The sequence below is a fragment of the Aythya fuligula genome, chromosome 9 (genome assembly GCF_009819795.1).
Source record: "Aythya fuligula isolate bAytFul2 chromosome 9, bAytFul2.pri, whole genome shotgun sequence".
Taxonomy (NCBI): Eukaryota; Metazoa; Chordata; class Aves; order Anseriformes; family Anatidae; genus Aythya; species Aythya fuligula.
In genome coordinates, this window is record NC_045567.1 from 4,552,215 (window position 1) to 4,564,425 (window position 12,211).

At 37.7% G+C, this 12,211-nt stretch overlaps 1 protein-coding gene across 16 annotated transcripts in view; it reads left to right on the forward strand.

Moving 5' to 3' along the window:
- Window positions 1–12,211, forward strand: part of DOCK10 (dedicator of cytokinesis 10) — a 149,523-nt gene that overhangs the window by 93,270 nt on the left and 44,042 nt on the right. For 15 of the 16 annotated variants that reach the window (XM_032192891.1, XM_032192897.1, XM_032192893.1 and 12 more), the window contains exons 16-24: window positions 179–258; window positions 3,749–3,936; window positions 4,558–4,623; window positions 5,326–5,418; window positions 7,038–7,161; window positions 7,312–7,433; window positions 8,088–8,174; window positions 8,687–8,779; window positions 10,784–10,902. In XM_032192891.1, the coding sequence (XP_032048782.1) occupies window positions 179–258; window positions 3,749–3,936; window positions 4,558–4,623; window positions 5,326–5,418; window positions 7,038–7,161; window positions 7,312–7,433; window positions 8,088–8,174; window positions 8,687–8,779; window positions 10,784–10,902 (972 nt within the window). The remainder of the gene's footprint in view (window positions 1–178; window positions 259–3,748; window positions 3,937–4,557; window positions 4,624–5,325; window positions 5,419–7,037; window positions 7,162–7,311; window positions 7,434–8,087; window positions 8,175–8,686; window positions 8,780–10,783; window positions 10,903–12,211) is intronic. The other variant, XM_032192884.1, reaches the window with a different exon arrangement.

Below are 12,211 nucleotides of genomic sequence, written 5' to 3' on the forward strand. Positions count from 1 at the left end.
AAAAAAAAGACATTTCTTCCCTGATGTTGCATTTGTTTTGAGTCTAACTGCTAATAGTTGTATGATAAGGAATTATGTCTTAAGTCAGGGTTTGATTTTCATTTCAGCTTAATTTCTGTTTTGGGTCTTATCTCCCCTCTTCTAATTTTCTAAAATGTTTCCATTTCTGTCATTGCAGAGCAGAGAAGATTAGCAAAATACAGACCATACCTGGCAGTTTGGAGATCGCAGTTGATTGTGTTCCTTTGGAACATCCAAGTATGATTCCACTATATAATTAATCATTATTATTAAATAAGAAATTGTCATAGGTTTTCTAATAGCCTGTTGTAATGAGACACAAATGAGAGACATTCTGGTAGAATTGTCCATCGTTGTGCAGAAAAACATATACATTTGTTTGGGAAGGGAACGTTCCTGAACTCTTTTTTTCATTTAATTGCACCTTTCTTTTCCTCCTGCAACTGCCCAAACATACAGTACAGAGCACAACATGTTGCCTCCACATGTGATGAAAGTGCAGGGACCACTTTTTGGTCTCTGAGGGATTAGGCCAAAGACCTGACTGGGCTTCTGTAGCCAGAGGTTAAGAGCCTGGCAATGTTGATGTGGACTGTGATGCACATATCTTCTGGGAATCAGCACGTGATTACCAGCAGGTTTCAGGAATGCAGAGCAGATGGAGGGCTTCACTCAGAGGCAATTCTGGCATCAATACAACAAACACTAGTGTGGGTACTCCTAATTGAATTCTTTTTAAATTTTTTATTTCAACAGCTACAGTTCTGTGACCTACAACTGCAAAAAGCTCAGAACTATCTGAGTTAATTAAGTTTAACAGTCACTTTTATTCTGATGTCGATACATTCGTAGGCCCTCTTGTTTAGCTCAGAAACAAGCAGAGCAACTGCTCAGGATCAAAATGGAGATGATTCCTCAGGGATGTAGATAAAATATGTTCTGTGCAGTTATATTAGTTTATGTTAAAATGTGTGATCATCACATATTTTATACCATCTTCGTATGGTATTAGATATAAAAAATAGTTTCACTAACATTTCAAAAGATATTTTTATGTTTGGAATTTAAAGAAATTGATAAGAGTAGGGGCAAAAAAAAAAAAAAAAAAGGCAAAAGGGTCCAAAACAGCTTGGTCCTTTTATTTTTATGTGGCTCGGTGCACTGAGGCCAAGTGAAGGTCTGGTTTTAGAAGGTATTTGCTGCTAAGGTGCCCAGTAAGTGTGGAAAGTCACTGAAAATTCCCTCACTCTGAACAGTAACAGCCTACAGATTTCTTTGGCACCACAAGATTTTGTCTTACTCTGAGTTAGGCTGTAAAATAATTTTAAAACTGTAAGAGAAAAGTTACATGCTGTAGGATGTTTTAAAACCTCTGTGAAAACTCTTCTTGATTTCAGTCAGCTCTGAAGGAAGCCCCTGTAACAGCAGTAAGCAGTTCTGTTGTAACACCCCCTTCCCACTGAAAATAAAGTCTTGCTTAGCTAGTGCTAAAATCTTTATTTGCCAAGAAGAGTTAAGGAAAAGGAAGTTGGCTGCAGATCTTCTTGAGACGCTGCTGTATGATTGTGTCTCTGGGGACCGACACTGCTCTGCTTCACATTACCATCAATTTGCATTAGACAACTGCAGTAGATCCTTGCTTTTATAAGACTTCATTTGCTATAGCTACAAAGAGCTATAGATGGGGGTATACCAGGAACCAGGAGATGATGTCTGACAGTGTTTAAGCTGATAGACAACTATTAGCTTTGCTGCTCCATGAGAGGGTAAAAAAAAAAATGTGTATGTCTAGCAAAGGGAAAGAGAGAAAACAGATTTCTGAAGCTTTCACCTGTGCTGCCTGGTCCCTGCTTGTTGTCCAAGCTCTGGAGCTGGCAGCAGGGCAGCAGCCATGTCCCCTGCTTTGCCCCTCACCCAAAGCACACATTAAAACCCAGAGCTGGGAGGCTCCATTCATGTGCAGGGCAATCATGGGGAAGTGCAGGTGGCCTTGCAGCCAAGAGCCAACGTGGCTGGAAGCAAACTGGGCTGTTGCCTCTGCATAAATGTCTGTGAAATGTGAGGCACAGAGACCTGACCTTCACAACTGACTCCGTAAGGCTTGCTTTTCTCCAGGCGGTTTCTTGCTGTTGTTGCTGTCTCTTCTGAAGAGAGCAGAGATGGCCTGTAGAGTGCATCTGAGCTGCTGGTATTGAAAAGCTTCCTGGTTGCTCTATCATCCCTTTTTGTGTTCGGTTCAACGTTATTTCTATTTCCCCGTGAATTTTCCATGGGCTACGAGAAGCGCGGTGTGTTGAGCACGCAGCAAGATTTCTGCAAACAGGCCTTAGATGTGCATGCTAATCCTTGTGTCAGCCCCAGGATTTCTCTAATGAGAGTCAAGGCTAATGATGTTCAAAACCAGACACAGTCAGAATGCTTATAAATCTAATTTGAGGGGCAGTTGGCTAAAAATGAAGATATAACACATCCTTTTCTTTTCAGATATGTTGCCTGAGCCTTGTCCAGACAGTGGGAAGCTGTTTAGCCTTTGATCTTATCTTTGTGTAGGCCAAGGCCAGTGAGCAGTCCCCAGGTACTGGGAAACTTCATAGCGGAAGAGCAAACACGCAGAAGTTCATGTGTCCCCACTGACCAACAGAGGAGTTTGTGAGATCACTTGCTGTGCCCTGCTGCTGGAGCTAGGGAGAATAAGCATTCCCAAGGGTTCTTTACAGCCATCAGTGGTCCCTTCTGGCTGACGAGTGCAAGTGATTTAATTTAGCAGTTCCCTTTCACTGCTGCTAATTTTGTTTGGGAAAAACAGAAGTTTTCATGGATCTTCCCAGTTGAATTCAGGAGCTGTGTCTGTTGGCTGGGTGTACCAGTGAATTGGGCAGGTGTGTGTTTCAGTGGACAGTGGGCTAGGAAGAAAGTTTTCCATGTCTGTTTGAAACAAAACAAACCAGCCTGCTGCAGCTGGAACAGAGACACTTCTCCCCTTGCCCCTTTGGTCTCCCAAAGACCTGTGCAATCCTGAAACCAGCAATTTCTTCTTGTGTTAGTTTTGAAGGAAGTAAAACGGAAAATATCATATATGAGAAATAACCATCTTCTTTCAACTTCCTCCCAACATTTTTTTTTTATTTTTTTTTCCAGTGTGTTACTGTAGGGTTCAAGGAAAGAATTTTGATGAAATGTCTCTCTAATTTAATGGTACAGACATACAGAGAATCTGTGATCTTTGGCTGTGACTGCTGTCTGGGTGATAATGTTTGTTTTCACCTTCTGTTTCTTGATCTGGTTTCAGTCATCCCAACTGAACCATGTATTCAATCTAGTTCTGCAATACTTGTTTCTTCATTTGGTTTACTATGTCATTAGATGATAGAAAAGATTAAATGAGATATTGGGCAGTAAAATTAATTAAAAACAGTATCACATATTCATAACTTAGTTGAAACTGAGTGTGCCAGTGGTGCTGTTATGCTGTCAAGCATCTTCAATTACTGTGTATGTCAAAAGTTTTTTTAGTGTTGTACTGTTTAATTTCAGTGAGATAAACCATTTGAGGATGGTGGATTGTAATTCCAGATTTATGTGGATGCAGCTTACAGCAGGGTTTGATCTGCTCCATCTCAATGTGTTGTATTCTTAGTAGTAAGACTAAGTATGTGACTTAAGTTTGTGTGTAAAGAAACTTAATAAGTGATGCTTTTCTTTTCTTTTCTTTTCTTTTCTTTTGAAGACTGTGTAACTTCATCCTTTATTCCAATCAAGCCATTTAATGACATAAAGGAACATCAACCTACCGTGGAAGTTGAGGAGTTTGTGCAGGAATCAACAAAATATTCTCGGCCTTACAGAGTATACAAGAACCAAATATACATATATCCAAAACACCTTAAGTATGACAGCCAAAAATACTTCAGCAAGGTACAGTATATGATGATCAATTCAGGCCAGCATTGAGTAGATATGTATTACATGAGCTGTCTCATTGGAATGAAGGAGAGGAAAATGGCAATGCAAAGCACTTTTTTTTTTTGTTGTTGTTTTTGCAGTCATAAAACATTGGTACAATTTTAATGAAATAACATGTGGATTAATTTTAAGTTTTATCAGTGCATCATAGAATGGCTTGGGTGGGAAGGGACCTTAAAGATCATATAGGTCCTACCCCCAGATCAAAGAGAGAACATGGGAATAGCTTTTTCACAATCTTGATGCAGATGAAATGATTCTGGAAAAAAATGTTTTGCTTAAATGAAATTGGAGTACTTGATTGCATTTGTATGCTAAGTGAAGATTAAAGACAAAATGCAGGTAAGTGATGGTCGCTCTATAATCTACTTCTACACTGTTGGTTTGAGGCCTGGCTAGTGTTTAGCCACTTCTTGATTGAAATAGTATTTCTAGCAATAGCACAGTGGCAAGAAGATGTTTCAAATTTACGCTTCTTCTAGATTTTGAAAAGAGTAAGTTACTCATATTTGGTCTGTATTTTTATGGCTATCCTAATTCTCATCTGAACGTTAATATATTCCTATTTTTCAGGCACGGAATATAACAGTGTGCATTGAATTTAAAAGCTCTGATGAAGAAGGAGCAAAGCCACTGAAGGTGAGACATAAGAACAGTGTTTCTGACATTACTTATAAAACCCAGGAATGGAGACTATACTAACCTATAACAATTAAACTTACCATTTTTACAATGCAACTTAGGGCAAGAGTGGTCTAAAATTCACCATTTACCCCAGATTTCTTGCTGAGCTTAGGATGCTTCATAAAAAAAAAAAAAAACGAGGCAGAAAATTAGAACTTAAACATAACTCTTAACTGCTACTGCCCATGGACTATCACGTATTATTGTTGTTGTGTAGTTTCCCCACCAATAAAGCTGTCATCACTCAATATTCAAGAGCCTCTGTACTAGACTGTGCCAGCACGGGGATTGTTAACAGTTGTAGCTTTTGCAACACTGAGAAATCAGTAAAGGCATTACATTGTATATTGAATTGGATAAAGATGAAATAGCTTTTGTAAAGCTTTTTGCAGAAAACTACAAAGTCAGTAACAGCAAGAAAGAAGCCTAAGGAATGCATTGCTTAGTAAATTCAGGGTAATTTTCCTGGATCAATGGACTTTTCCTGGAAATGTGTATAAAAAATAATTTGTAAGCACTTTAAATATTTCTTTGAATATTTAAGTAATTATCAATCTTTCATGATATTGTTTTCAATGCACATGCATATTAGATATACCAGGACTATTATCATCAGCAAAATCTGACAATGTAATTAAAGTATGTTACTTTTATCAGTGCATTTATGGGAAGCCAGGCGGACCATTATTTACAACGGCAGCCTACACCGCTGTGCTACATCATTCCCAGAATCCTGATTTCTATGATGAGGTCAGTCTGCTTTTTTTAAATGTCTGACAATATCACATGTTTGCCAATGAGACAAAAAAAAATGTAAAGAATGCTTGTTACGTGTTTTTGTGTACCTGGATGGAATTACGTTACGTAGATCTACATGCATTCTCACTCTTTTTTTTTTATATCAACTCAGTGAGTCTTTCCTCTTCTAAGATGTTCTGAGTACAGTTAAGATGCTGTAGAATTAATTAGAAACAGTGTAGCTCTTTAAAATGCACGTCTGGATGACCTTAAGGACCTAGATGTATCTCTGAATTTAGTGGAAACAGTAAACACCATGATGAAGGGCGGAGGCATCAGGACAAACCCCTCTCACAAATACAAGATTTGTATTGGGACATTTTTGTTGATTCAGTGATCTGAACAGAATATACAGTGATGTGCAGAGGCTGCAGCAAATAGCTTAGCTCATGATTTGGAGGTTGCAGCTCTAGAATAGAGTTTGTACATTGGCCTTTGCCAAATGCTAGATGAACATCTTTCCACCGTGCATTTTTACATTTCACCAACACCAACTGATTTCCTAGGCTTTCTGCAAGTGAACTCAACTTCACCCTTTCACTGACCAGTGTGTTTGATGGCTTGCTAATGCCATGAGTCTCTTCTAGATTTTCTACTATGGTTCTGGCTAGTGATAATGCTGGCAAACAAAACTAGTAGTTAACCAGCATTTTCCAAACTACTTGATTTTGGAAAAACTTCAAAAAATGAAAATTTTCTTTGATAAAATATCAAGAGAAAAATCAGCAGATAAAAGTGCAACTTAGTCCTAAGTGTTCGTAGTATTAGTCAGGAAAACAGCAAGTACAGTTTTGAAAATGATGTAGAATGTTATCCAAAAAGTTGTCTTAATCTCCCTGTCTGCATGTCCATTTCATATCTATATTTATGGTATTAGATTCTTACCCATAAGCTGATTTAACACTGGAAGCATTTACTAACAATTTCTAAGCCTTACTTTAAGCATAGGATCAGCATGGATAAGCATTATCGCAGTTCAGAAGGGCAAAGTGTCTTTTTCATTAGTTCCTATGGTAACATGTTTTGATTGCTTTGTATATTTATTCCAATAGGTTAATAATACCTCAGCCCAAATCTATAGGGATTTGTGGATGACATGATATGAGATTTAAGACTGACCAGAAATCCTAAATAGAAGTTGATTTTCATGTCAGCTATGAAATGATCCTGAATAAAATAAGAGATTTTGTTTTAGTTTTGAGTTTGATTGTCCTGAAAATAAGAGAACAGTGATGGCTATTTATGTCTGCTAATCACTTGTAAGCAAGGTCTATGACTTCTTAATTCTGTGCTTTTTCATCATCTGCTTTTTCATCATAAATGCAAATATTCATTCACAAGAAAGAGAGGAAAGAAGCTGGTTAAGTAAAAATGAGAGATAATCATCTTCAGCAACTTCCTTAAGAGAACATCTATTACCAAGGTAGCAACAGCACCACACAAATATTTGCCGGTAAAGTCAGGCTGTACTTAGACCTCTATGTAGAGAGATGTCACTCATTTAGACCATCTCTGATGCCTGGTTTAATCGATATTTAAACTAAAGTGAGGTGTAACATTTTACATTTCAGGTGAAAATTGAACTTCCCACTCAACTCCATAAGAAACACCACATTCTGTTTTCATTTTATCATGTCACCTGTGACATAAATGCAAAAGCTAATGCCAAAAAGAAAGAGGCTCTGGAAACACCAGGTACCTGTAGCAGAATTACTTTTAATAATAAATGTAAATAATGTACAATCGAATAAGGATTTCAGAATTTCTGGCTGGATGTTATTTTCTTCCTTTGAACTTGAGGAACTTGTTTTCCAAAGTGCCATATTGATTTGTTCTTGTGCACAGTGGGATACGCATGGCTTCCTTTGTTGAAAGATGCCCAGCTAGCTTCCCAGGAACACAACGTGCCAGTAGCAAGCAGTCTGCCTCCCAATTACTTAAGCCTTCAAGAACCTACAAGTGGCAAGGTATTAATTCGTACTTTTATGTTGTTCAAATGTCACGGAGCACTTGTATTTTACATGGGATCGGATTTACATTTTTACTTATCTGAAAGTGTAAATGGTAACAGGGCATCTATTTTAGAAAGTTCATGTTAATAGTATCAAAGATATAAATGAACATCTGTAACACTGGGCTGTGAGCCATATGATGTTGACTCAGGAGTATATATGGGAAAAGGGCATTTTATAACTGTGTCTTCTACAGTATTATACCTAACGTCTCCAAAACTTGAGAGAGCAATCAGTAAGAACTCTGCAGAAACTCAGGCCACAAGACATTCATTATCCAGTTAACATGACCCACAATCATGATTCATTCTCCACCATTGTTGTATGATACCACTTTTTTCCACTGATCCCATCCTGTTAGGGTTATTTGTGCCTCTATGTGTTTGTTTTAACATTGTCAAGAGAATAGGGTAGGACAGTGACCTGGTCCCTTAAATGATAATGTTCATGGTCTCACGCTGAAAAGTTGGTTTGTGTGGCATAGTTCTCTGTTTGTGAAAGCACAATAGCTAGCACAGTTCACACACAAACCCTGTGCAAAGCTACGCAGTAAAAAAGTGGTGCAGACTTGAATAAGTAGGAAAAATATATTTTGTTTTGTTTTTATAGCAGATCAGCTGTGATGTAAAATGGGTAGATAGTGGGAAGCCACTTTTCAAAGTGTCTACTTTTGTTGTATCGACAGTAAATACTCAGGTAAGCTGAATTTCCTCCTATCTGTTACCTGCTTACAAGCAAAAAGTGTCGAAGTCTGAAAGTTGCTTTCTCTCAAATCTTGTACGAATATGTTTCTTTAACATTTAGAGGTTACTTAAATATAGAATGGCAAAATTACAATGATGGAATACATGTTTTAAGGAAAAATATAAGTTACTTAATATTATGCCAAAATAAAAGTCATGGAATGTCAGTTTAAACAGCAAGAAAATAAATTGCGAGCACTGGGGGAAAAAGTATCTGGCCATTGAAATCCCTAGGTTGTGAGGAAGAGACTAATTGCTCGCAATACAGGAAAAAAAGTTTGGTCAAAGAACCTAGAAATATTTGGGTATATATTAGGCTATATACAATGGCCAATGGACTGGGCTAGGTAAATTGATCTGTCTTTCCATGTCTTATGTTACAGGAGATTGTTATAACCAATTTATGGATTTGAATTCCAAGACTTTCTATAATATGTTAACGTGAACATTTGTTTATCCATACAGGATCCATACCTGAATAACTTTTTCCATCAGTGCCAAGAAAGGGAAAAGGATTTCTCTCAGCCTCCTACCTCAAACTTTATCAATTCTTGTAAGGTAAAGTAATCTGCAGCACATAGTTGTGCTATAAAATTGTAATTAGGGCTTTCTCTCAACTGATCCATCACCACACAATTCTAAGCGTGGCATAGACTTGCCAGGAGACAATAGGTCCGTGACAACTCCAGTTGGACTTCCTTGGTGTGACAGATGTAATACTGGTCACAGAGATGTTTCCCATCCCCTCTCTCATTTAGAGCACAGCTTCATCTGCCTCAATTCCACTCTGGATAATCCAGCCTATGTCAAGCCTCAGTTCCCATTAAAGGGCAGTGAAACGCTGCGCTGTTTCTTGAGGACTGTCCAAAAGATGAGCATGGCCTGTTGAGCTGCAGTGTTCCTGCTAGTCCTCTGTTGCCCTAGATGTACAATGTGATCACCTCCTACTTGTCTCCAGATTTTCACTCAAAAATAACTGGTTGCTATTCAAAGGGGCTGTTTTTGGTACTTTGCATGTACAAATCAAGGGTACTAGTTGCCTGCCAAGTTCTGAAAACAGTAAGAGCAAACCCTTTCTGCAAAGTTGAAATGAATAAGCAAGAATAGCATTAAATGCATCTGTATTCAATCGAGGTCAAAAACTGAGAAAGCAGGGGCAAAGCAAGCAGCATAGAAGAGCAGCAGGTAAATGAAAGGCCATGACACTTTACTCATGAATGGCAAAATTCAGTTAGCACTTTGCAGTCTGCTTATTGAACTTTAAGAGAAGGAGAAGCAAGAAGACTAGGGTGACCGTGACTTTAATTTTGCACTATTAGCTCTGTAACTTAGTACATGACTTGTATTTATTATTTTTCCTTGTAGCAGTGTGTGAAATCTAATAGCTGTTTGGGGATTTAGATGTTACCTTCATGTATGTGCTTTTCCCCTTTCCTTTGTCACTATGTTTTCCTGTTTCCACATACCTTCAGCAGATTTTATAAAGATGGTTGTGAATTTTGCTTTAATAAGCAAATGATACATTCCGATAAATTATGGCCCCAGTTCTCTGGGCAAGGCCTTACAGGTGACTACTAATTTGGTTGATGGGTGCAGGTAGACCTGATGGGGTATTTAACACTGCCAGTTAGTGCTGGTTGATTTAACAAGATGATTAAGGAATGTTTTCAGAAATCAAAGCATCAGGGCTATTTATAGGGGATACATCTACTGAATGAAAGCCTTAATTATGAATTTTTGCGAAGCTGTTGAGCATATTTGACAAAGTTTGGGAATCCATAAAAGCTTCAGAATTTTCTGGACAGTAAGTTGGTTATCTAAATAACCAGCATTGCACTGTTCATTATTTACTGTTTGTAGTTTACCTTTTAAAGAGATTTTACTGATTTTATTAGAAAATAATGTTGTATGTGATAAAGAATCAACTTTGCAATATAACCAAGAAATAATTCTCCCCAGGGCATTTTGCTTTTATTTATAAATCATGACTAACTTTGAAGAAATTTAGGAATTATTTGGAAATGTCTGAAATGTAAAACTGGGAGTAATTCAAAGGATTTTTTTTTTTTAGTTAAGAGCTCGGTATCTTCCTTGATCAGAGAAGATAATACAATGTCTCTGTAGTCAGGTTAGAGTGTTGATACTGCTTTTATCAGTGTGCTTTTGACAGTTGTTTTAGCTACAAGTTCATTTTTATCAGATATCAGTATAGAAAGAATGAGTTTTCCTAAAAAAGTTAGGAAATGCAGGTCTTAAAAACAGTTCTTTTAGTGCTGTGGTTTTGGTTTCAATCTTTTTGTTTGCTTACTTTGCTTTTCATCAGGATAAAGCAAAATACTCAAATTTGGAGATGTGGACAATAACTACAGCTGCATGGATGGTTATATTTAGAACAAATTTTGTGGGGAAGTAGTCCTCCACTTAGTTGTCCTGTTTTCCTACCACTACGCCACCAGTGGCTGTACAGCATTTTCCCTGCTGAAACGGGAAAGCAAATAATGAGATTTCACTGCTCATATTGGAAATCTCTAATATATTTTTTTTTTTTTATGTCCATTACAGAATTTGCTGAGGATAGAGAAGATCCATGTAATTATGAACTTTCTTCCCATAGTCCTGAATCAACTATTCTGGGTTTTGGTGCAAAACAGTGACGATGAAGTTACAACAGCTGTGACCAGGTATCTGAACAGTTTCTATATGAAGAAAATAATTCTGTAGATGTTCATCCAATAATAGCTGCTCTCATAAAAGCTGTCTGTGGCATTTAGACTTCAGTAAGTGAGAATGCCTGCTTCCACCTTAACACAGGGCTCTGCAATAGGTTGTGGAAGAGCATGGTATCATGTGGTTGACTCTGATACCAACCAGGAGATCATTGCCCATGTTGGATGTGTCTTTATACCCTGAGGCAACGATAGGTAAAGGTCTTGTCCTTGAGGAGTTAATTGCTTACTAAAAGTGCTGAATATCCATTTTAATTTATGTTTAACTCTGAATATGTAGAATTCAGCATAGAAAGAGCTTGGCATCTTGCATTAGCCAGTGCAGAGTCAAAGATTCAGTTCATGCTTTTCTGAGGCATTTTCTAATTAGTGTATCGGCAATATCTGAAAAGCAGTGGAGGCATTTTCTAGTGAGTGGGCAAACAGCTGGAATGATTTTCTGGGTCTCCTCACCCCTCACATAATGAAATTGTTTTTATTGATGCTGTTAATCAGTGCAGCAGAAAAAAAAAAATGCTGGAGAGATTATAATTGTTCTCTGCAGGAGGGCAGAAAGTTGTAGTGAATTTTCTTTTGGCCATAGCATTATTTCAATTGTACCTCTGCCAGTAGCTAAACATTGGGACTACAACTAGTTGGAAAAAATGCCCTCAGCAACCCTGTTAGACTCATCTGCTGTCTGTATATTTTCTTGCTTTTCACAGATTGTTTTCCATAGTTAATTCCTGAAGAAAGATTAACTAGGAAAGCGTAACAGAATGAGGAAGCTGATTTCCTCATGTTAGCCTTGGAAAGCTAGAATGTCAGTATATTTTGTCAAAGGATCATGGCACCTCGGAGGATGAAGTCCAGTTTGACAACACCTAAGTACTAGGAAACTTTCCTTGTAAATGCGTGATTTCATGACTACATAAAGTTTTCAAAGAGAGAGAGAGGACCTTTGTTCAGGACCCCTTTATGGCCAACAAAATAACTAATGCTAAGGCCAGTTAGGGAAAATGAAGAATCTTTCCCAGGGTAGAATTGAAGTATCAATTAATTGACTGGAAAATAAATGCATCAGAAGAAGTAGATGTTTAAAACTTAGACTTAATGATTAGATGGCAAAACTGAAGGATGCTAATTTTTTTCATGCATCAGATTTTGAATATACACCCTCAGTGGGGTGGAGGTGGGGTCTCTGTTTCCCTTGTATGTGCGATGGCTTTTGTGCTAGTACTGTTGATGTCAATGGGAATATGTTCATCTGCTGTGTGTGCCATTC